At 37.0% G+C, this 25,925-nt stretch overlaps 1 protein-coding gene across 1 annotated transcript in view; it reads left to right on the top strand.

The window, feature by feature from the left end:
* Positions 1-3,823: 3,823 nt before the first annotated feature.
* SLC35F5 (solute carrier family 35 member F5) overlaps positions 3,824-25,925 on the top strand; it is a 40,511-nt gene continuing 18,409 nt past the window's right edge. Inside the window, exons 1-9 of the mRNA XM_012468419.2 lie at positions 3,824-3,881; positions 4,701-4,791; positions 4,942-5,083; positions 7,468-7,611; positions 11,694-11,756; positions 14,210-14,291; positions 15,281-15,468; positions 22,884-22,965; positions 24,073-24,160. Of these exons, the coding sequence (XP_012323842.1) occupies positions 3,842-3,881; positions 4,701-4,791; positions 4,942-5,083; positions 7,468-7,611; positions 11,694-11,756; positions 14,210-14,291; positions 15,281-15,468; positions 22,884-22,965; positions 24,073-24,160 (920 nt within the window). The 5' untranslated portion in view covers positions 3,824-3,841. The remainder of the gene's footprint in view (positions 3,882-4,700; positions 4,792-4,941; positions 5,084-7,467; positions 7,612-11,693; positions 11,757-14,209; positions 14,292-15,280; positions 15,469-22,883; positions 22,966-24,072; positions 24,161-25,925) is intronic.

Below are 25,925 nucleotides of genomic sequence, written 5' to 3'. Positions count from 1 at the left end.
CTATCTCAAAAAAAAAAAAAAAATGTAGTAAGGTTCAAATTCAAAATAAGTCTTTCACATACAATAATTTTAAAAAATTGTTAACCTCAATCCATTTAACTACATCTTAGAAGGAAATCAAGTCAACAAACATTTGTCAAGCTTATCATGTGCCCAGCATTCTGCAGAAAATAAGATGACATACAGTAGACTCTTGTGACAGACTGAATATAGAAATGGACAATGATCAGAGCATATATAAAAATAGAACTCTGACCTACAACCTCTCCAGGAACTAGTGCAGAAAGACACAGCAATCTCTACAGTAGCAATCTCTGACTTGATCAACTGCCAGTTTCCTTAGTTTTTGTCCTGTTTCCAGCTTAGTACCAACCAGAGAAAGCCAAATATGTACCCCTAACTGACCACATAGGATGCCATGCTTCCACTTAACCTGCCTCCAGCTTCCCCATGCCAACAACATCAAATCAGGGCATACCTGAAGTCTTTCCTTTTTTTGCATTATAAAGCTTTCACATTTCCCTGCCGGCTTTCCAGTCTGACAAACACAAGTGATGGTGGCTGACTGCCTTGCTACAGCAAGCTTTGAATAAATATCCTTTACTTGTACTCATTTGAGTGTTCTCCATTTATTTCTGCTCTTGGAATTACACAATTATTATAGGTGGTTTTAATGATTGATTTAGACCCCCAAAGACTCAAGACATAGTCATTTATAATTTTATTGGGTTTGAATTTGAATTGTATTAGGGTTGAGACTGATATGTGATAGTTAGTGACTGCCCTGTACACACACACAACTTTGCTTTTATATACATACTGTGACACATGTACCTTACTGGGGAAATTATATTCTCTAGAGTATATTTTGAGGGACTTTTTTTAAAGGTGTCAGACTTAACACCTGATGTATCTTAAGGGTCTACTATTGAGAGATTTCAAGAGTGATCAACTTTGAAGAGCAAAAAGAAAATGAATAAAATTAAAAGACCAAGCCTGTGGGACTTAGAAAAATAGTGCTACTCTGTTGACCTAAAAAAGAAGCTGAAGCAAAATTAATATAAATAGAGTTAATTCAGGCCAAGCTTGAAGACTGCAGCTTAGGAGCATAGATTCAAGTTGCCTTGAATATACACACCAATTAGTAGCCATCACAAGTGAATCTTTGAAGGCAAAAAAGGGGACAAGGAGTGGGCTGATACCAAGTTGTATACAAGAATTCTTATTGGTTTATGGAAATAACACTTATTAGTGATTGGTTACATTGTTAAGCTATAGGATGTGGGTTATAGTGTCCAATGCGACATTAGGTTAATTTATAGCTACCTGTGGCATAAGCAAGCAGTTTCAAGAGATGAATACATAGCTCAAGAGAAGTAGGCTGTGATTGTTGTCTCATTTTAATGTCCCTCTGGGCCTGACAATTTAAAAGAACTTCATTCCTCAGATAAAAATTATTTTCTTTTCTCACTACTAAATAACACAAATGGAGACTTAGGAAAGGAAATTAAGTATAAGGAATAGATCAAGAGACAGCAAGATGTTCCAGTTCATTGAACGAACATTAACTGCCAGCTATAGAATGGTAGGCACTATTCCACATGTGGAGGATAATAGTGAAGAACAAAATGGACCAAAATCCTTGCTCTTGTGGAACTTATATTTGAAATTACATGAAGATTTAGCCTTGGGCAAGACATAGTCATAGGGACAAAAAAAGGAATGCCTGAGATGCTCAGGACGATGCCACAGCACAGAAACACACTAGGGCCTATTGTTACAGAAGTCCAGTGGAATTTCCCTTAAAGAACCCAGGGAAAAGATATTAATGGAAGTTAAACTAGGTTTTCAGACTAGCTGGAGACAGTCTGCCAGAATTACTTTATCCATTACAAGAATATCCACAGCTTGTCCTTTAACAGATGGTCTGGAGACAGGTGGTCATAATGGTAACTTACAAAGTACTATCATTTGCATTATTTTAATTCAGAAACCAATATTTATAGAAGAAACTGAGGCACAGTAGAGAGCGGAATAATCCCCAAGATTACAAAACAAATTGTAGTCAGATTAAGAATTGTCATCTAGCTTTCCTGACTCAGATTCTGAGAGATATTTATGCTATTTTTTCAGACTATACATCAACAATGTAGCACAAATAATTCGTAGGCATCTTACGAGCTGATACCCTAAAAAATGCTAATGAACTAAAGAAACTGGTGCTAGAATAATTTGATTAATGTCTGCAACCAAATTTCCCTTAAGTAGTAATACCAAGTATTTGGTTAAGATTTTTTTATTCTGCACAATAGGTTTCTGAATGATTTATTGGAGGTATTCGATGCTGATAGTTTATTTGAAATGGATTCGATCAATTAAAAATGTTCATTGGTATTGTTTTATTAGTCGCTAAAATATGCATTCAACTTCACTGAAACAAGACTTAAAAGATAAGAGGTACACTACATCGTGACTATAGGAGTAAGAAAATTTAATTTCTTCACATCATCTGACCAAGATGTTATAGTGCTCTTTAGTCTTGATTTTGTTTTCTAGATAGAAATCAGGATGCTGTACAAACCTTTCTAATGGAATAGTCAAAATATTTAAGGAAGAAATCTATACAGTTTAACAAATCTGTACATTTGGCAGGGCGTGGTGGCTCACGCCTGTAATCCCAGCACTTTGCGAGGTCGAGGTGGTCGGATCACTTGAGACTAGGAGTCCGAGACCAGCCTGGCCAACATGGCGAAACGCCGTCTCTACTAAAAAGTATAAAAATCAGCCGGGGGTTGGTGGCTTGCGCCTGTAATCCCGGCTACACTGGAAGCTAGGCTGGAGAATCACTTGAGTCCGGGAAACAGAGGTTGCAGTGAGCTGAGATTGTGCCACTGCACGCCAGCCTGGATGGCAGAGTGAGACCCTGTATCAAAAGAAACGAACAAAAAATTGCTAACGTTTGTGTGGTTCTTATTATGAGCCATGAATTAATCTAAGTCCTTCCCATATGTAAACTCATGCAACCCTGGCATACACACAAGAAAGCAGATGTGGCAGGTACTATCATTTCCATTTTTAGACGAGGAAACCGAAGTCCAGAAAAGTTGAAGTGGCTTGCCATAGGATGTAGCTTGTAACTCCTAGAGCCGAGATCTTGTTTATATACAAAAGGTTTCAGGAAACAAAAGCACTCTAAACCACTTCGTGTTTCGGTCCTTTCATCGAGAAAGGGATATCCAAAGTTTCAGGTTCGCAGTTTGTGAAACGGAGCTGCCAGCTTTCGTTCTAGGGCGAGCCACCTGGAGGTTTGGCCACTCCCTCGTCCATCGCTCTGCCCCAGACACCCACGCTCGCTTCCCTCTTCTTCTACCACTTCGCCCTACTTCCCTTCTTCCTATCTTTGCTCCTTTCGCATCGCCACCGTGTATCGTCGCTCGGTGCCCAGCGCCTCGCATTACTTCCCTTGGCTCTGCCTAGCCACACTAAATAGGGAACCCCGGCGCTGTCCGCCGTCGCGCCTCCATGACGTCACGCGCGCCACCACCTTCGGGCTCAGGGGGCGGGGCTGCGGGGCTGGCCAGCCGGGGGCGGGGCCGGGGCCAGGGCAAAGCTCCCGGCCTCCGCGGCCATAGCTGCCTGCGCCGTCCCTTCCCCTCACTCGCTCCCCGCCCTCCTGGGCCAAGTGGAGTTGGGTGGTGTCGGCGGCCTCTCCCTGAGGGGCACCGCGGCTTCAGGAGCTGGGCCTCCAGTGCGGCGCGATGTCAGGTGCCGTGACGACTCTGTGAGTCCGAGGCCGCGGCCGTGGCGCTGGGCGGCTACGGGGCCTGGCCCGGGTCCGCTCATGGTGCCGCCACGACGCCATCGCGGGGCAGGAAGGCCAGGTAGGCAGGCAGGGAAGGGCCCCGACATCACTGGAGCCCACACCGGGACGCAGTGCCTACCAACAGCACCACCTCCAGCCCTTAGTGGCAGCCGGAGCGCCTTGACCGAAACCTTGAAGGTCTCCTGGGGCGGAGGGAGCAGGAGCTGACAGGGTCGCTCTAGTCCTGCGCCCACCCTGGCAATCTAGGAAGCCGAGCTTGCGCCCTTGCCTCGGCTTCCCGGGGAGGCGTCGCTGCCTTAAGTTTCTTTCCCCGTCCAAAAAAGGAGGAGGCTTCCTTTTTCCAGCTGTTTCTTCTAAAACGATTGGATGTATTGACAGGAGTGGGTGGGGGAGCGTGGAGAATCCTTTTCTCTTACCACGTGAGGAGATTGGAAAGGTGCCTTCAAGACTCACAACAAATCACTTACTCTCCGATAACGAAGTTCCACTCCAGGAGGTCAGGGACAGAAAAGACACTTTTAGAAACAGTGTCTAGACGCCGTCCCTAGGGGTGGATTCCTCTGGAGGGAGAGGTGAATGGAGTTATGTATTTGTGAAACTCGGAGAAGCTATTTTCCATTAGTTAACTATTCTTAAATCTGCCATATGTTGAATATTATTTTTTTCCCCCTGTGTCCTGTATTTCTCTTAAGTAAAATCTGAAGCGTACAGTGGATACCATGAAAGTATACAGAAAGGTGGCAAATATGTTTAACACATTTTGGTCCTTTTCTTCCATTTGCTTTCAGTTTGAAGGTGAAGAGTGAAAAACGATGTGATGAATCTTACCTTGAAGTTGTTGACGTTTTCATAGCATCATTTTCGTGGTTGTTTTTAGGGGCGCTGAGTTCTTCACTTCATTTTAGACTGAGATTTGCCAAGCTTTGCGGCATTGTTCTTGAAGATCTCAGAAAGGCTCTTAAGACAAGGTAAATTCCACATGTTTATCCACTATGTAACTTTCACACTGAACTTTAGTTAACAAATGTCAGATGTTTCTGTTATACTAATTTTCTCATTTTTAATGGGTGTTTTTCTAAAATCATCTCTACTGTGATGTGTATTTTTTAAAAAAACAGACTGCAAATGGTGTGTGTATTTATCATGAACCGAATGAATTCCCAGAACAGTGGCTTCACTCAGCGCAGGCGAATGGCTCTTGGGATTGTTATTCTCCTGCTAGTTGATGTCATATGGGTTGCTTCCTCTGAACTTACTTCGGTATGTATCTTTGGTCCAGGAATGTTACATTACCGCCACAGTGTTACTGTTAACCTGTAGTAACTGTAGCCATTACAATCGCCTGCTTTCTAAAGCAGTATCTTAAATGCTATTGAATTTTTTTAAAAGAAATATTGAATTATTGCCACTTCAAGTTAAAACTGAAAGGATGATCTTTTTTATTGTTTCATATAATTTTCTTGTATCTTTAAGGAGGGTTACTTAGATTGTATGCATATTTTCTAATATTTGAAAGTGTTTCTCTTGGCTTTTTTTTTCTAAATTTAAATTCTTTCTGTAAATACTTTCTAGTGAAATAATAATCAGTATGCAAAACAATGTCACCATTTAGTAGAGTGGTAGTAAAGTGGTAGTTAGGTGTAAAGTCTTGATTTAGGTTTAGTTTTTAGGAAAGAATACTTTGGGGTACTGAGTACTTCTTATTCCAGCCTGACATACATAATGACTACAAGTCTCATTTTAGGTGATGCCAATTTAAGTACTGTAAAGTTCCTCATCAACTTTTAGGTAATAATTGAATAGCCACATGTTTAAGTTGTCCAGATAGAGTATTACATTAGGATTTGCAAAATGGTGATTTTTTTTTTTTGAGTTATTTCTTTTGTATTTATTTTTACATTTATTAGCTGGAATTCTTAAAGTCTTTTTAATATGATCATATTAATCTTCTGTTTTGTTTTGAAATGGAGTTTCACTTGTTACCCAGGCTGGAGTGCAATGGCAAGATCTCGGCTTACTACAACCTCAATCTCCCGGGTTCAATCAATTCTCCTGCCTCAGCCTCTTGAGTAGCTGGGATTATAGGTGCCTGCTACCACACCCAACTAATTTTTGTATTTTTAGTAGAGACTGGGTTTCATCACGTTGGTCAGGCTGGTCTCAGACTCTTGACCTCAAGTGATCCACCCACCTTGGCTTTCCAAAGTGCTGGGATTACAGGCATGAGCCATTGCGCCCGGCATCTTATTAATCTTTAACACTTTCTTTCCACCACAAGATGCCCTAGGCTCATCTTGTACATTTTCTGCTCCATACATGGATTTGGCCATTTTTTGTAGGAGCCATTGTTTCTTTTTTGGTACTTTTTTTGGGGAGACAGGGGACAGAGTCTCACTCTGTTGCCTAGGCCGGAATGGTGCAGTGGTGCCCTCTTGGCTTACTGTAACCTCTGCCTCCTGGGTTCAAACAATTCTCCTGCTGCAGCCTCCTGAGTACCTGGGATGACAGGCGCATGCCCTTATGCGCTGCAAAGTTTTGTATTTTTTGTAGAGACAGGGTTTCACCATGTTGGTCAGACTAGTCTTGAACTCCTGACCTCAAGTGATCTGCCCGCCTTGGCCTCCCAAAGTGCTGGGATTACAGTTGTGAGCCACTGCACCTGGCCTGGAGCCATCGTTTCTTTTAGTGTAAAATGGTGCTGACCACCATACATCCTAGAGTTGCATGTTCCTCCTGGGTTGTCATATTTTTTCTACACCTTTTTAGTGCATGTAACCAGGAGTTTTCTTTTCTTAGGGTATACAAAATTGTGAGTTTATATTCACAATATACTAAAAACAAACAAACAAAAAAACAGTCTACCTGAAGAAACTTCCATAACCTTGAAATTTGTCAGTTTCCTTTTGGTGCTCTTATGGCATCCTGAACCCTGCTCTTGGTTCAATAATGTGGTACCTGGCACATTATGCTGTACTCTCTTCATATATATGTCTCCTCTATTAGATGTTAAGCTCCCCAAGGACAGAATAACTTTCCTTATTTCTCTCTCTTTTTTTTTTCTTTATGCAGTAGGGTCTTGCTTTGTCATCCAGGCTGGAGTGCAGTGGCTTGATCATGGCTCACTGCAGTCTCAACCTTTGTGGATTCAAGGGATCCTCCTGCTTCAGCCTCCCAAGTAGCTGGGACTATGGGGTGCATGCCTCCACACCTGGCTAATTTTTCTATTTTTTTGTAGAGACAGAGTTTTGCCATGTTGCCCAGGCTGGTGTTGAAATTCTGGACTCAAGCAGTTCGCCTGCCTTGGCCTCCCCAAGTGCTGGGATTATTGATGTGAGCCACCATGCCTGGCCCTGTCTTGTTTTTCTTTAGCTCCTAGCATATGCCCTGTTTCATAGTAGGTTTCAATGAATGTTGAAACTAACTTATTTTTGAAGGTTGTTGCTGCTTTGTTTGGTGATATCCTTTTGTATGCAAGGTAAATACAGTATTCAGAAATGAATCTAAAATATTTTTGTTATCCCTTTGACTTTTCCTTTCCAAGTGAACTTCTAAAGAGTTAAAATCATGTAGTGACTTTATCTTGGAGACAAGTAATAAGATTTAAGGTCACCTCATAGTTGTCTGTGTAACTTTTTCCTCTACAGTATGTTTTTACCCAGTACAACAAACCATTCTTCAGCACCTTTGCAAAAACTTCTATGTTTGTTTTGTACCTTTTGGGCTTTATTGTTTGGAAGCCATGGAGACAACAGTGTACAAGAGGACTTCGAGGAAAGCATGCTGCTTTTGTAAGTTTTTAATTTTAAATGTCTGTTGAGAAGGGAAGTTTAAAGTTGTATTAGTTTCTTTAAGGACAGTCAGATTTTAAGTTGTTCAGTTAAGTGAGTGAAGATATAAGAAAACCTACTTTTGCCCAAAATTTTAAATTTGTTCTTCTAATCAACTTAGTATCAGAATATTTTGTGAGAACTCTTACCCCATGACATTTTCTGAGTTGTTAAACATTGTTGAATTAGCTCAGATCAATTAATGTGGAGATGAGGATGAAAGTAAGGAATAAGACAAATATCAAGAGTCTATCATTTGCAGACTGGATAAGAGCCCTCTAATTGTTAGGTGGATTCTGGAAATAAATTCAAAGTTTTATATATTAAAATGAAAATATTATATTTCTGGACATACTTTAGATGTTTGGCTAATCAAATTATATTCTTTGATGTAATATAACATGCTCATTCATAGTGTTGAAAGAAATGTGAGTTTATATAATGATGTCTTCCTCATAGAAGTAGAAATTTTGAATTATTGAGAATGAAGGATTATAAAACTTTTTAAATATTAATCCTTTTAAAAATTCTTATTTAAATATATATATATAATGTGAAATATACCATTTTAACTTTTTTAAATGTTTACTGGTGGCATTAAGTACATTTACTTTGCTGTACAACCATCAGCTCCAGAATTTTTTATCATCCTAGATAGCCTGTACACAGACTTAAAAATAACCCCTATTTGTTCTTTCCTCCAAACCCTAGTAACCACTGTATTATTTTCTGCTTCTATTAATCTTTTTCTTTTGTGTTTTTTTTTGTGTGTGTGGGTTAAAATAGTATTGTTTCTTGTCTTATCTAGTAAGTACATTCTTTTTAAAATTATTTATTTATTTTTAGAGACAGGGTCTCACTTTGTTGCCCAGGCTGGAGTGCAGTGGTTTAATCATAGTTTGCTATAATCTTGAACTCCTGGGCTCAAGCATTCCGCTTGCCTCAGTCTCTCAAGTAGCTGAACACATAGCCACGCACTACCACACCCACTAATTTTTGTATTTTTTGTAGAGACAATATCTCACTATGTTGCTCAGGCTGGTCTCAAAGTCTGGCCTCAGGCAGTTCTCCCATCTTGGCCTCCAAAAGTGCTGGGTTTACAGGCATGAGCCACTGCACCCAACAATCAGGGGCTTTTCAATAATTGCTTTCTGAAGTTGGACTTGGTGGCTCTTGCCTTTAATGCCAGCACATTGGGAGGCCAAGGTAGGCAGATTTTTTCAGCTTCATGAGTTCAAGACTTGCCTGGGCAACATGGTGAAACCCTGTCTCTTAAAAGAAAAATAAATAGGTCGGGCATGGTGACTTACACCTGTAATCCCAGCACTTTGGGAGGCCAAGGCAGGCAGATCATGGGTCAGGAGATCGAGACCATCCTGGCCAACATAGTGAAACCCCGTCTCTACTAAAAATACAAAAATTACCTGAGTGTGGTGGTACATACCTGTAGTCCCAGCTACTTGGGAGGCTGAGGCAGAAGAATTGCTTGAACCCAAGAGGCGGAGGTTGCAGTGAGCCAAGATCATGCCACTACACTCCAACCTGGCGATATAGCGAGATGCCATCTTAAAAAAAAAAAAAAAAGGAAAAGAAATAAAAAACAAAAATATTTTTTATTAGGTGAAGCCTGAAATGTGTACTCATGTGCACAAACTTAACTTACGAAAATATGACTATATGTTTTTTACTTTGCACAAGTAATACATATACATTGTAGAAATTACATATACATCATATCACATGTGGGAATAAATTGTATGTGTATTAGCATAGGTATATTGTTGAAAATTTAGAAAATACAGAAGAACAAAAGGAGGAAAATAAATTCTACCATTCAAGGAAGAACCACTGATGATATTTTGACATATATCCTGCCATTCTTTTTATGTGTTTATTTTTTATTTTTTACAAAAATGTAATTGGGCCTGGTGGAGTGGCTCATGCCTATTATTCCAGCACTTTAGGAAACTGAGGCGGATGGATCACTTGAGGCCAGGAGTTCAAGACCAGCCTGGCTAATATGGTGAAACCCTGTCTGTACTAAAAATAACAAAAAATTAGCCAGTCATGGTGGTGCACTCCTGTAATCTCAGCTACTTTGGAGGCTGAGGCATGGGAATTGCTTGAACCTGGGAGGCGAAGGTTGCAGACAGCTGAGATTGAGCCATTGCACTCCAGTCTGGGTGACAGAGTGAGACTGTCTCAAAACAATAAAATAAAAAAAAAAATGGAATTGTTTGTTTTCAGGGTTTATCCACATTGTAGTATATCTGTACTTCATTCATTTTGTTGTTGTTGAGACAGAGTCTCACTCTCTTGCTCAGGCTGGAGTGCAGTGGTGCAATCTTAGCTCACTGCAACCTCTGCCTCCTGGATTCAAGTGAATCTGCCTCAGCCTCCTGAGTAGCTTGGATTACAAGCATCCACCATCATGCCTGACTCATTTTTGTATTTTTAGTAGAGACAGGGTTTTGCCGTGTTGGTCAGGCTGGTTTTGAACTCCTGACCTCAAGCAATCCGCCTGCCTTGGCCTCCCAAAGTACTGGGATTAAAGGCATGAGCCATTGCGCCCAGCCAAGTAATGTCATTTTTAAAGCTTTTAATTCTTATTGCTAAATTACAGTCTGTAATGTTTGCATTAATTCTTATCTTTGTTAGCAGTATGTAATTAAACACGTATTAAACACTCATTAAGTCTCATGATTGAACCTTTACCAAAATCCCAACATTTGCCAACTTGACAGGTAAACAGTGGTATCTTGTTTAATGTACCTGTTTGTGTTTACTTTTGTATATATTTTTTTGGAAAGTAGAGCTCCTATGTGTTGTCTATGTCTTATTTTTCTACATTGATTGCCTTTTTGTTATTGATTTGTTGGGGTTCTTTTATAGCATGGGCTCTAGTGTTTGAATCTTGTTCCATCACTTGCCAAGTTTTGACCTTGGACGAGTTATTTAACCTCTTCAGACTTGCAGCAGAGATAATGATAGACTAGCTGTGGATGTGAAATGAAATCCTACTTATCTAGCATTAGTGCAGTGATTCTCAAAGTGTGGTCCAGGCCTTGAAATCATTCAGGTTTTTTTTTTTTTGAGATGGAATCTCGCTCTGTGGCCCAGACTGGAGTGCAGTGGCATGATCTGTGCTCACTGCAACCTCCGCCTCCTGGTTCAAGTGATTCTCCTGCTTCAGCCTCCCAAGTAGCTGAGATTACAGGTGTGTGCCACCATGCCCAGCTGATTTTTGTGCTTTTTAGTAGAGATGGGGTTTCACCATGTTGGCCAGGCTGCTGTCAAACTCCTGACCTCGAGTGATCTGCCTACCTCAGCCTCCCAAAGTGCTGGGATTACAGGCATGAGCTACTGTGCTCGGTCTCATTCAGGGGTTTTTGAGGTCAAATCTAATTTCATAATAATACTGAGATGTTACTTCCCCCCGCTTTTTTTTTTTTTTTTTTTTTTTTTGAGATGGAGTCTCACTCTGTCGCCCAGGCTGGAGTACAGTGGCATGATCTTGGCTCCCTGCAATCTCCACCTTTAGAGTTCAAGCGATTCTCCTGTCTCAGCCTCCGAAGTAGCTGAGATTACAGGTGCTTTGCCAATATGCTCAGCTAATTTTTTTGTATTTTTAGTAGAGACAGGGTTTCACCATGTTGGTCAGGCTAGTCTTGAACTCCTGACCTCAAATGATCAACCAGCTTTTGCCTGTTACTTGACTTTTTAACCCATCCCTCCTTTCCCTACTTATCTGAAATGTTATAATCATGTTGTGAAAAGCGCATGCTTTGGTGTTAGACTAACTTTTTAATCCTGACTGTCAGGATTAAAAATCTCTCACCCTCAAATTCTTAATCAATAAAATGAAGATAATACCTTTGTAGCAATGGTGAACATGTGGCATTAGCTGCTATTATTAGTAGTAACAGTTATCCTCTTATAGATTGATTCTGGATTTTTGCTGCTATTTCATTGAGTCATGTCTGACTAGTCCTACAGTATAATGTAAGTTTAATTGAATTTTATATCTTGTTATCTGTATTTAGTTTGCAGATGCTGAAGGTTACTTTGCTGCTTGCACGACAGATACAACTATGAATAGTTCTTTGGTAAGTGTTTCTTTTCTTATCAGGAATGGAGAAGTGGAGTTGAGCGATGGTAAGAAGAACTCAAACAGTTCTGGTGGCAACAAAGCTATATTACAACATAGATATAGCTCAGTATTGACTGCCTGTCATGTGGACTGTAATTTGGTACTTTTTTCCTCCTTAGGGATACCTGGGGCCTAGAGGTAAACAATTTAGCTACCTCTGAAGAGAGAGGGGAAGGGGAAACTGGTTAAGGAGTGAAAATAGTAAAAGACAATCCTTTGTTACTAACCAGCTTTTTCACTTCATGCATGATTATTATAGTTTAGAAACAAATACTTTTGACACTGAGAGTATATAGGCAAATTATTCATTTGTTTATTCCACAAATTTTTTATAGTGACAAGTATGTATTAAATACTTGTTCTAGGCTTTGAAAATACAGCTTTGTTCTAGTGTGTGAGTGTGTGCATATTTGCGAGGGGACAGGTAATAAATCAAGTAATGACATGGTCACTTATTTTAAGTGTTTATCATCTAGTTGGAGAGGTAGTATATAAAAATCTGGTTTTTTAAGATGATAACTCAGGCATCTCTTATTTTATTTTCTATTTTTAGATTTCTTTTTAGAGACAGGATCTTGCTCTATTGTCTGGAGTTGAGTACAGTGGCACAGTTATGGCTCATTGTAACTTTGAACTACTGAGCTTAAGTGATCCTCTTGCCTCAGCCTCCTGAATACAAGCATACTCCACCACTAATTTTTTATTATTTTTTTAGATACATGGTCTTGCTATGTGCTCAGACTGGCATCTCTTTAAAATATATTTTTAATAATACTTGTTTTCTTTCCAAACATGGCATTTTATCAGAGAAAAGTTTTAGTTACTCTAAAATTAATACCAATTTGTGAAGCACTGGCTTCGTGACCTTATTCATAGTAGAGTTTTTTTTGTTTGTCTCTCTGTTTTTTAGAACTGCAATGACATGCAGAGTAGGTTACCAGGTACTATGAAGAATTTTTTTTTCCCAGTATCTTAAGCATCAGTAAAATAATGTCATTTGTCTCTATCAGTACAGAAGGCACAGTTGAGATGGCAGCCTGTTCTTCTGACTACTCTTGTACTAATTCTTGCTATTATCTGTAAGATGGATATGTCAAATTGCTCTAGGCCAGATGCTATAATGAAAAGTTCAGTATAACAAAGAGATTATGTCTCTTTCCAGACCTACTGTCCCTTCATTTACTGAATATTTTTTTTTTATTGGCAGAGTTCTATACCACAAGTTAAAAGATAAAGACATAAAAAAAGTTCTGTTAATTTTGAAGAATTAGCCTATTTGGAGATTTGTACCTTAAATACAGATCATCTGAAGAACATTTGCAAAAACAGTTGAGGAATTTATAACTACTTGGAGTAGCCTAGACAAACCTGACTTTAATTCTTTTGTCTATACTTGGTTACTTTATGTCTCAGCTTTATTCTATAAAATTATTATTATTACTATTATTATTTTGAGATGGAGTCTTGCTCTGTCACCCAGGCTAGGGTGCAGTGGCATGATCTCAGCTTACTGCAACCTCCATCTCCTAGATTCAAGTGATTTTCCTGCCTCAGCCTTCTGAGTAGCTGGGATTACAGGCACCCACCACGACACTCAGCTAATTTTTGTATTTTAGTAGAGATGGGGTTTCACCATGTTGGCCAGGCTGGTCTTGAACTCCCGACCTTAAGTGATATGCCCATCTCAGCCTCCCAGAGTGCTGGGATTACAGGCATGAACCACTGCATTGGCCATATTCTATAAAATTTTTGTGAGGGCTAATGAGAAATATATGTTTAACTGCTCTAGACTTGATACTCAATACATAGTAAGAATTGATAAGTAGTAGCTATTCTGTGTAAAGGTCTTCAAGAATTTTAGTTTTTTTATTGAGTTTTATACAATAAGAGGAGATAATTTGGTAAATATAAATACATAGTATATACCTGATTATCAGTTTGTTGTCTGTCTTCCCCATTAGACTGCATGATCACTGAGGAAGAGACTGCTTTTATTCACCTTTATATTCCCAGGACTTAGAACAGTGTCTGACATAGTAGGAGCTCAGCGTTTGTTAAATGAATGAAAAGGAATGAGAGATAATCTGTTAGCTGAGATAGTATCTGTTAGCTAAGAGAGAGAGAATGTTTTTATGACATTTAAATATGGAATATCATAATTTACCAATACTGTTATATTACATTTCCAAACTGTAAACTGATTCTTTTCTGTCATTGTACCTGTTTGGATCTGTTGAGTTTCCTTTCTTAAGTCTTGAAAATGCATTTTGGGAAAGTTATGCTCTCTAAGCATGGTGGTGAACAACCACGTTTTAGATGGTATTTGTGTCTATGTATCATCCGTTTAAATTTTAACCGGTCTATTAGCTTTTATATTTGTTGTTTACCTTTTTTTCTGTTACAATCCAGAGTGAACCTCTGTATGTTCCTGTGAAATTTCATGATCTTCCAAGTGAAAAACCTGAGAGCACAAACATTGATACTGAAAAAAGTAAGCAAAACTTAGAATTCCATAACTTGGAAATGGGTAGAAAGTTTAGCTTTATTCAAGCCGCCTCAAAACTTAGTGATGATGTGGGTTAAATGAAGTCACCCTGTAGTTCTTCTGCTCCATGTGGTGTTGGCTCAGCCTACAAGTCTGGAAGTTTGACTGGATTGTGAATCTAATATAGTACAATCATTTTTGTATTGTTTCAACTGGAAATTTTGTATTATTTCATCTGATATACCTTTGGTTTACTTTGTCTTACTCTGATCATAGGTGAACTTATACATTTATCAGTAAATTAAAACTTGTGACTTTTGTTGGAGAGGAATCATTTAATTATTTTGTATTATGCTTTTTCTTTTAAATATGAGAAGTACCTATGGTTTCATTATATATATGTACACACATGTGTGTATATATATGCATATATGTGTATGTGTGTGTGTGTGTATATATGTATATATATATACTTTTTTAAAAAATAATATCCTCTTATATATGCCCTCAACGACCCTAATAGCAAATTATAAGAGTTTTGCTGGTTCTGTGAATTTAGTAAAGAATGCCACCTTTAACGTAATGTGCAGTATTTATCCATAATTTCTCTTACAAGGAATGGACCTATAGAGAATTGTTCTGCATGCTTGCCCAGGAAACTAATTCTCATAAATTGGATATGCATGAGGAAAAATCCAAATAAAGTTTTACTAGAAATACTAAAATAATAATCATACTAAAATCCTGAAATAGGCAGTTGTGTATATACAGTACATAAATGCAGAAACCTTGTTTGAATAGCTGTCTCAGAAAACATTTTTCCTGTTAATTCTTAAGTGAACAAAGCTGCCTCGGTAATGATACACCTCTGGTTTACTTCGACTGGTCTTACTCTGATCGTAGATGAACTTATGCATTTATCAGTAAATTAAAACTTGCAACTTTTGTTGGAGAGGAGTCATTTAATTATTTTGTATTATGCTTTTCCTTTTAAGCTCCCAAAAAGTCTCGTGTGAGGTTCAGTAATATCATGGAGATTCGACAGCTTCCATCAAGCCATGCATTGGAAGCAAAGTTGTCTCGCATGTCATATCCTGTGAAAGAACAAGAATCCATACTGAAAACTGTGGGGAAACTTACTGCAACTCAAGTAGCGAAAATTAGCTTTTTTTTTTGCTTTGTGGTAGGTCTTTTTATGATATGTTTGCATATGATGTTTGAAACTTGAATTTTAAGACAGTATACATATCAAAAATACAGGATTGAAGTGTGAGACAATTAGGTTGTTTAATCATAACTTTTAACTCTGCTATTTGATACCAGTAGGAAGTTAGGGTATCAAATTAGTAAATGCTTGATACACCTCAGAGAGTTAGAATTCAATAAGTCCTATAACACTTCAGCTATTTATATGTATACACAAACTTATGAACACACAGAATTTGGTAAGTTCTTCAGAATTTAGCATTGCCTTATGGTCAGGATAATGAATTGAGTTATTTTACACTGATATATATATACACACACACACACACACACACACACACACCACACACACAAAGGCTAGTAAATATCCAGACAAGAGTTTACTGTGCATTGATTTTTTTTTCCAATAAGTGTTTTGCAGTTTTGTATTCATATAAATGAGGTTAAGTGTTATATTATCAAGTACTCAGTATATTTCTATAGAATTTCTGGTTGTATTATTTATATAGAAACTGAAAAACGTGCTTAAGATTTCACATAGAATCATGATAAAGTATTGTTATTTTGGACTAAGTTAGGATTAGAGACTTATCAGAGTTAGTGAGAACTCTAACATGCAGAATTTAAAAAATGAACTTCCATGCTATTTTATGTATGCATCATTTGAAGTAGCCTAATGCAAGGTTTTCAAATATGAGCCTTTAAGATTCAAATGTATATCGGGCATCTTATAACACTAAATAGTGCAATGCTAATGTCAATGTTATTAGCCTGATTATAAAATTTTTTTAACTTCATGATTTTGCCTTTCATACTTTGAATAGCTCGTTTTTCTCCATTCCCTGGCTCTACTAATAGCACTATTCTTTATAGCAGATTTAAAGATATGTGCAGATAATAGCCTTCTTAAGAATTATTTTTTGAAACTATAATAAAATGTACATAAAATATACCATTTTGACCTTTTTTTTTTTTCCAAGATGGAGTTTCACTCTTGTTGCCCAGGCTGGAATGCAATGGCATGATCTTGGTTTACCACAACCTCCACCTCCCTGCTGGCAATTCTCCTGCCTCAGCCTCCTAAGTAGCTGGGATTACAGGCATGCACCACCACACCCGGCTAATTTTGTATTTTTAGTAGAGACAGGGTTTCTTCATGTTGGTCAGGCCGGTATTGAACTCACGACCTCAGATGATCCCCCCTGCCTCAGCCTTCTAAAGTGTTGGGATTACAGGCTAAGTCACCACACCTGGCCCTGGTCATTTTTAAGTGTACAGTTAGTGGCATAAAGTACATTCACATTGTTGCACAACCATCACCCCATCCATCCACAGAATTTTTTCATCTTGTAAAACTGAAACTATTCATTAAACTGTAACTCCTCATTTCTGCCTCCCTCAACTCCTGGCCACCACTATTCTATTTCTGTTTAGATGGATTTGACTGCTCATAAGTACCTCATGCCGAATGGAATCATACAGCATTTGTCTTTTTGAGACTGATTTATTTCACATAGCATAATGTCCTCCGGGTTCATCCAGGTTGTAACAGGTGTCAGAATTTCCTTTCTTTTGAAAGCAGAATAGCATTTCATTGTACAGATAGACCATCTTTTGTTTATTCATTCTTGTGATGAATAAATAGACGCTTGGGTCACTTTGACCATAAATTGTCTTTAAAAAAAATCAACTTAAAATACATTGTGAAAGCAGAGTGCTAACAGGTAGTTTCAGTTTTATAAGATGAAAAAATACTGTGGATGGATGGGGGGATGGTTGCACAACAATGTGAATGTACTTTATGTCACTAACTGTACACTTAAAAATGATGAAAATAGCATATTTTATGTGTTTTATTATAATTTCAAAAAATAATTCTTAAAAAGGCTATTATCTGCCCCTATTTTAAAATCTGCTACAAAGACTAGTGTTATTATAAAACAGTTTACATCATGCATTTCTCTCAGAGTTTTAAGTTAGGAAAAAGTTTGCTTTTTCCAAGAAAGGGAGATAATTCCTTTTAATAGACAGTAAGCTGTGTAACCCAGGTTTTCCTTATTGCCTTCCTGCCTTTTTGCCTACAGATGAGTTGTGTGCTCACCCGAAATAGCTTTCTTCCTTTAAACTGAAGTTTCTGATATAATCATCATGTTCCACAGCCAGCTCCCACTCCATTACCTGTTTAATCTGGCTCTTTTTTTTCGAGGCAGAGTCTCACCCTATATCCCAGCCTGGAGTGCAATGTAGCAATCTCACCTTACTGCATGCTCCACCTCCTGGGTTCAAGCGATTATCCTGCCTCAGCCTCCCAAGGAGCTGAGATTACAAGCGCATGCCACCGCACCCGGCTAATTTTTTATTTTTATTTTTTTTAATTTTTTGTATCTTTAGTAGAGATGGGGTTTTACCGTGTTGGCCAGGCTAGTCTCAAACTCCTGACCTCATGATCTGCCCACCTCAGCCTCCTAAAGTGCTGGGATTACAGGTGTGAGACACTGCGCCCGTCCTAATCTGGCTCTTATCTTTTTACTCTTGTTTTAATATTTACCATATATAGTTGGTCCTTGAACAACATGGGTCTATATTGTGCAGGAATGCTTACACACAGATTTTCATCTATCTCTGCCATCTCTAAAACAGCAAGACCAATCCTTTCTCTTCCTCAGCCTACTTACTCAACATGAAGTTGACGAAGATGAAGACCTTTATATGATGATTCATTTCCACATAGTAAATATATTCTTTCTTATGATTTCCTTAATAGCATTTATTTTCCCTAGCTTACTTTATTATAAGCATTCAGTATACTATACATATCACATACAAAATGTGTGTTAATCCTTACTTATGTTATTGGTAGTTTCCAGTCATCATTAGGCTATTAGTAGTTACATTTTGAGGGAGTCAAAAGTTATAGCAGATTTTTTTACTGCATGAGGGTTGGTCCCCTAATCTTATGTTGTTCAAGGGTCAACTATAGATGCTTTTATTACACATTTCCTTTGAAAACTGGGTAGCATATAATTAATACATTTTAGTCCTGCCTTACACTCATTTAAAACAAGCAAACAAAGATCCCACGTAATAAAATAACATGAGTATATGAGACTTTGAACTATTTTTATTACATATATAATTATCATATTACAAATCCTACAGATTTTCTTGCTGTTTACCTAGCAGAATATATTAATCAAGTTATCATTAAAGTAAAGGCATTCCTTTGGGAAGTCGGAGGAATATAGTCCAGATACACAGTTGGCCCTCCAAATCCTTGAGTTCTGCCTCCTTGGATCCAAACAATTGCAGATCAAAAATAATGAAGGTGAAAAAATAGAAGAACAGCAATACAACAATAAAAATAATAGAGATTAAAAAACAATAGCATAACAACTATTTACATTGTCTTAGGTACAAGTAATCTAGAGATGATTCAAAGTATATGGAAGGATGTGTATAGGTTGTATGCAAATACTATGCCATTTTATATAAGGGACTTAAGCATCTTTGGATTTTGATACCTTTGGGGTTGGGGTCCTGGACCCAATTCCCTGCAGATACTGAGAGAAAATTAGCTTTTTGGAAATGTAGCTTAATAGAATGATAAGCTTTAGATAAGGTTAAGAGCAGTGCTGTTCAGTAGACACATAACGTAAGCCTCAAATGCAGGCCCCAAACATAGTTTTAATTATCTAGTAGAAGCATTTAAAAAAGGAAGAAGAAACAGATGATATAAATTTCAATATTATAGTTGTATTTAACCCACTATATGTAACAATATTTCAACATGTTGATATAAAAATTATTGATGAATAATTTTTATCATCAATAAATTATGTAATAATGTGAATGTACTTTATGCAACTAACTGTACACTTCAAAATGATCAAAATGGTATATTTTATATATGTTTTATTATAATTTCAAAAAATCTTGAAAAGGCTATTTACATGTATCTTTAAATCTGCTATAAAGACATATTATTATATAACAATTTACATAATACATTTTTCTTTTACTTTCCTTTTTCGTACTAAAATCTTCTAAATCCAGTATGTATTATACTTAAAGCACATTTCAATTCAGACCAGCCAATTTCAATTGCTCAGTAGACATGTGTGGCTAGTGTCTAATGTATCGGATAGTGTAGATCAAAAGGCGTTAATGATTACTGTATATGCCAGTCTTTGAATATCTTTAGTCTTATTAGGTTTTTTTTTTTTCTGTAAAATATAATTTAGGTGATATTGGCTTTCTCAAGAATATCTCCTGCTATATATCCAAAGTAAATGAAATCAGTATCTCAAAGAGATGTCTGGACCTCCATGTTTATATTACAGTATTCACAACAGACAAGATGTGGGACAACCTGAGTGTGTATCAATGGATGAATATATATATAGTACATTTTTATGGCAGATATAATGTAATATTCAGCTATAGAAAGAAGGGAATCCTGCCATTTGCAGCAACGTGGACAAACCTGGAAGACATTATGCTAAATGAAATAAACCAGGCATAGAAAGACAAATACTCACAAATATGATCTCACTTACCTATGTAGAATCTAAAATAGAAGCAAAGAGTAGAATGGTGGTTGCCAGAGGGTAGAATGCTAGGGAAATGGGGAAATGTTGGTCAGAGAGTACATAGTTTCAATTATGAGATGAATAAGTTCTGGGGACTAATGTGTATGGAGACTTCAGATAACAGTACTATATTCTTTACATTTAATAAGAGCAGATTTTTAAGTGTGTTCATCACATAAAAAAATGGTAGTTTTTGTGTGATAGTTACCACACAAAAAAATGGTAACTATGGGTGATGTTGGATGTGCTAATTAATTTGACTATAGTAATCAGTAGACAATGTTATGTGTATATTAAATCATCATGTTATATACCTTGAACATATATAATTTTTGTCAAATATTAACCTTTTATGACAATTTAAAAATGAATTACTCATGAAATTATGAAATATGTTATTTGCTATAATTATTCATAAATGGTTGTCTTCAACTCTGAAATAAGGGAGATGTATGGATAAATTTTATTGGAGGATGGTTGAGATGGGTCCTCTTTTGTGATGAGGGTGCTGTGGAAACAAGAGCCAGAGAATGGAGTTTGGGGAGAGTTAAAAGAATGTGAAGGTCATTCTGGAAAGAGTTCACAGCTAATGAAGAAATATTATGATCTTTGACTGCTTCTTATCCAAGTGATCTGTTTTTATTTCTTTACCTTGTATTAGCATGGGCCAGTGAGGTTGTTTGGAAAATGAGCACAATATTTAGGTATTAAAATAGTAAGAGAAGTGGGTCAAGAAAGCTAATAATCACTCTGTGAGCATTATCTATTCATGGAGAAAATCTCTGACAGATAAGATTAAGGGCAGAATTTGCTTCTTTTCTAGCACTTCATGTGCAGGCAGATTGTGGGTTCTCTTGCCATGTATGTTTGATATTGCCCATCTCACCAGTTGTTACTTCATTTTATCTAGATAGGCAAATGTAATTATCTAGGAAATCAAAGGATTGCAGATGGAATCAGAACCACATTGCTACAGTTTCATTCTGGCTTTAGCCTTGAGTACAATATGCACTGAATGGAGACTACTAGGCTGTCAACCATTTGCTGCCTTCTGGTAGTGCTCTACAATCATATGTCTCTACTGCTTCTTTGCAATGTAAATACTAGTGTAACACCACTCAGCCACAAGCTCTGAAAGAGATCGAGAGATGTCCCTCTCTTAATAGAGATAAGTCATTCAGTGGGATGACACTTCGAGTCAACCAGTGTTAAGTAACAGAGACACCAAAAACAATTAGACTAGCAGTTAGTTTACTTTGCTTGACCCAGCAATCCACCTCTTGAGTATATGCTTTAGTGACACTCATATACTTATACACCAGGTGGCAGGCATGTACTAGAATTAGAATATTCATAGTAGTGTTGTTTCAGATAGTTAAAAGGTGTTATCTACAAAAAATGGATGAATTATCAGTGAAAATTAATTTACTTTGGACATACACATCCTACCAGGGTTTATCAAATTAAGTCTTATTTCTTATTCTCCATCCTAACCTAGATAAGTGGAAGAGAAGAAAGAATTACTTTTTAAAGAGTCCTGATAGCTGGAAAACTTCCTTCACTGTATCCAAACTTATGAGAACTCTTTGGGTTGTGTTTCTAAACTGAGATTCAGAAAAGCAATCATAATTAACCAGTAAATTAACAATTTTTTGGGCATTGACAATTTTTTAGGACATTAATAAAATTTTAGGATATTTCTAAATTTCCAAAGTGAATATAGCCTTTTATTTTTCAATCCAGCTAGCTAGCTAGGTCCATCCATATCCATGCACATCATCTGGTTTAATAGATTTCTCATTATGCTGTATTCATCTGTATGTATTCTAATGTTGGAGGATTTTCCCAAATTTAAATATGATTTAGATAACAGAGTATCAGCAATACTTAGATAAAGCAATTTTTTTTTTTGAGATATGGTCTCTCTGTCACCCAGGCTGAAGTGCAGTGAGGCAGTCAAGGAGCCTCAACCTCCCAGGCTCAAGTAATTCTCCCACCTCAGCCTCCCAAGTAGCTGGGAGTACAGGTGCGCACTACCACTCCTGCCTATTTTTTTTTTTTTTTTTTTGTAGGAATGGGGTTTCACTATGTTGCCCAGGCTGGTCTTTCTGGGCTCAAGCAATCCACCCACCTCAGCCTCCCAAAGTGCTGGGATTACAGGCATGAGCTACTATGCCTAGTCTAGGTAAAGCAAATTTTAAAATTGATTTGATACTTGATTTTCTCCTCATTAAAAAAAAAAACCTGAATGCTAATTGTTAACCAACTATTGTTAATTTTTTTTTTTTTTTTTGAGACGGAGTTTCGCTCTTGTTACCCAGGCTGGAGTGCAATGGCGCGATCTCGGCTCACCGCAACCTCCGCCTCCTGGGTTCAGGCAATTCTCCTGCCTCAACCTCCTGAGTAGCTGGGATTACAGGCACGCACCACCGTGCCCAGCTAATTTTATGTATTTTTAGTAGAGACGGGGTTTCACCATGTTGACCAGGATGGTCTCGATCTCTTGACCTCGTGATCCACCCGCCTCGGCCTCCCAAAGTGCTGGGATTACAGGCTTGAGCCACCGCACCCGGCCAACTATTGTTAATTTTTAAGGGAACTTGGGTAGCAAGATCTTAGGTCTGATAATTATAAATGTTTATCTTTTTTGGGAGCCTGTGATTTTTTTTCAATACAAAGCAGCTTTTAAAACATCTTATGAGAACAGTATTTAGGAGGAGAACAAAAAAGGGAACTCTGAATTGTAATGATGGATGTAAACATGTCTTTCATTAGGGTTCACTGTGGTTTTCTTTTTCTTTAGTGGTTTTTGGCAAATCTGTCATATCAAGAAGCACTTTCAGACACACAAGTTGCTATAGTTAATATTTTATCTTCAACTTCTGGTAAGAAATTTGTCTTTAAAAATCTGTTATTTTTATTTATTTTATTCATTATAAATGTATATATTTCTAGTATATATGTGTGTACATATACGACATTTTTATCTTGTTATAGCTTCTTACGTTAGTTCTAATATATATTCGTCTATTATAATTGGATTTGAATCTGTATACAGTAAGGTGCTGCATATGCTGTTTCAGTCAACAACAGACTGCATATACAATAGTGTCCCATAAGATTATAATACTGTATTTTTACTGCACCTTTTCTATGTTTAAATATGTTTGGATACACAAATACTTACCATTGTGTTACAGTTGCCTAGAGTATTTAATACAGTAGCCTATACAAGTTGGTAGCTTGCGAGCAATAGGCTATAGCAGACTGCCTAGCTGTGTAGTAGGCTATACCATTTAGGTTTGTGTAAGTATGCTCTATGATGGTCGCACAAGGATGACGCTGCCTAACAACACACATTTTCACTGTATTTATCCCTGTCGTTAAGCATGACTGTAATTTCATGCCTTAGCCTGTGCTATTTATGTTCCTTCAAATACTTTATAGTATTTTTAATATAACAATATATTACAGTTTTATAGGCTGGCTCTTTGTAGTTGCCTTTCTCTTCACACATCCTTTCCAGAGATCTTTTTCTAGACCCTTTGGCTAAAATGTAATTGCTTATTTCAGAACTATAATTTGTCCTATGATAGGTGTTTTATTTTTAAGATTGAATCACCTTTCAAATCTGGAAGACAAAAGTATTTTTGAAGCTATAAAAATAACTTTAGAACATAGCTTGATTATGATGAGGTCAGCATGTTACTCTGAATAAGATTTAAGTTTCCTATTAGTTTAAAATAAATAGGACTGTACTTGATCTGTACTGTTGAAATAAACGTGGTTTAGTTTGGAGGCTATTTTATGCATGAATGTTGAACATTTCATTCCAGTCATTATTTAACTGTAGTCATTTTCTTAGTTAAGAATGACAAAAAATAATTTAAAAGTTAGGCATGTACTTTACTTATTTAAACAGGAAGTTGGTAGTAAAAATGTTGACAGTATTTAAACTCATGTACCATTTTTAAATTCTTTTCTCCTCATAGGACTTTTTACCTTAATCCTTGCTGCAGTATTTCCAAGTAACAGTGGAGATAGATTTACCCTTTCTAAACTATTAGCTGTAATTTTAAGGTAAGAATATAGTGTGATAGCTAGTTTACTCTGCTTAAAAAACAATGTTACAATTTCTGATAGTGGTACCAGGATAGCTTATAAGAGCAAAGAAAGATGTGGATAAAAGAAAGCTTTAAATGGACATGATGCTACTCAGCCCTGTCACTTCCTGCACTAGGTTTCTAAACCTCCTTGAGTAGGGTAACCAGAGAGAAAACCCCAAGGCTGCTTTGGTTCCCATTCATGTGTCTGCAGACTCACCAAGTATTGTACTGACATTCACACATAATGTGGCAGCTTAATCCTCATAATCATCCAAGTTTCTATTTCTTTTTCTTAAGGCAAGTTCCCCTTTTTGTTTTGATTTTTATTTTTCCTTTTTCTACTTTTCTTAGAAAGCTAACATTCAGTTTTCTCTAATTGTCTGAGCCTCAGATGATGTTTCAGTTGTTTTCTGTGTAATTCATTTGGCAGTTTTGCACTACTGCATGTCAGTGTTGCTGATAACTACACTTTATTTTATTTTTATTTAACTTTGTGTATGTTTGTGTTGTCTTCTCTACTGGATTGTATACCCTTGAAGGTCAAAGCCTTATTTTATATTTGTCTCATCAAAGACCTAGCATGGGGGTTTGCCCATAGACAGTACTCAAAAAAGATGTGTTGGTTTAATAAAACTGTTATTTTTATGAAAGAAAATCAGAGAAGGTAGCAGAATGATTTAATAGAGAGTAGTGTTTCTTGGTTATCAAAGCTGAGATTGAATAAGAGCTCTGCTGTTTGTCCTTGGGCAGTTTTCTTAAACTCTGAGAGGTTTCCTAGTTGAGAAAATAATATTGTCTATTATTCCTTGGAGTCTTGTTTTAAAGTTTAGAGGTAATAGCTATGAAGTGTCTATCAGAGACTGGTACTGGGCAATCATGTAAGACTCGTAGCTCTTATTCTTATATGTTATTCTTTTTTAGATGTAAGGGAAAATTAACCGTGATTGCTCCAATGGTCAGCTGGTTGATCCAACTAATTTATCCTTTTGACTTTATGGCCACTAAGGATTTATTCTTTTACATGGTTGGCTAATGTTTTAAGTTAAGCAAATTTTTGCATTAGGGAAATATATTTGCATTGGAGAAGTAAATAAGGTTTTATTTTTTAACTTTATTTAAAATATGTGCTAATTTATAACTTTTCTTCATGGTATTTTAATAAAGACTTTATAAAGAAGGAAATGGATATAAAATATTAAACTTGCAAGTATTTTGACAGAGTACATTACTCCTCATTAAAGTAAGTCTAAAACAGAGGTTGGCAAACTGTTGAGTCAGCTGCTGGTTTTTGTAAATAAAATTTTATTGGAACACAGCCATTCTCATTTATTTGCAAATTGTCTATGGCCATTTTAGCACTACAGAGACAGAGTTGAATTGCAACAATGTGGCCCACAAACCTAAATATTTACTACCTTAACTTTTTTTAAAAGAAAGTGTTACTTAAAATTTTTTGTTTAAGTATATGTTCTTAAGACTTATGTATTAAACATTGTTTAATACTTTGTTTTGAATTGGCATTTTACTAAGAGATTCAATTTCTGAGGATATAAAAAGAATTTTACATAGCAACAATCTTGAAGGAAATCTAAGCGAAGAAATCTCATTTCATCTGTTGAGAGACAAGACAAGAGTGTGGCCTCAAGCCAAACAACTTGGAATCCAATCCCATCTCTATCATTACTAGTTTTGAGATCTTGGGCAAGTTCCTTACGCTTCTGTGCCAATTTTCTCATCTG

This window comes from Aotus nancymaae, unplaced genomic scaffold, assembly GCF_030222135.1.
Source record: "Aotus nancymaae isolate 86718 unplaced genomic scaffold, 86718_ANA_hifiasm-v0.15.2.pri h1tg000029l, whole genome shotgun sequence".
Lineage (NCBI taxonomy): Eukaryota > Metazoa > Chordata > Mammalia > Primates > Aotidae > Aotus > Aotus nancymaae.
The sequence above is the reverse complement of the archived record's forward strand: the minus strand, read 5'-3'. Positions and strand labels throughout refer to the sequence as shown.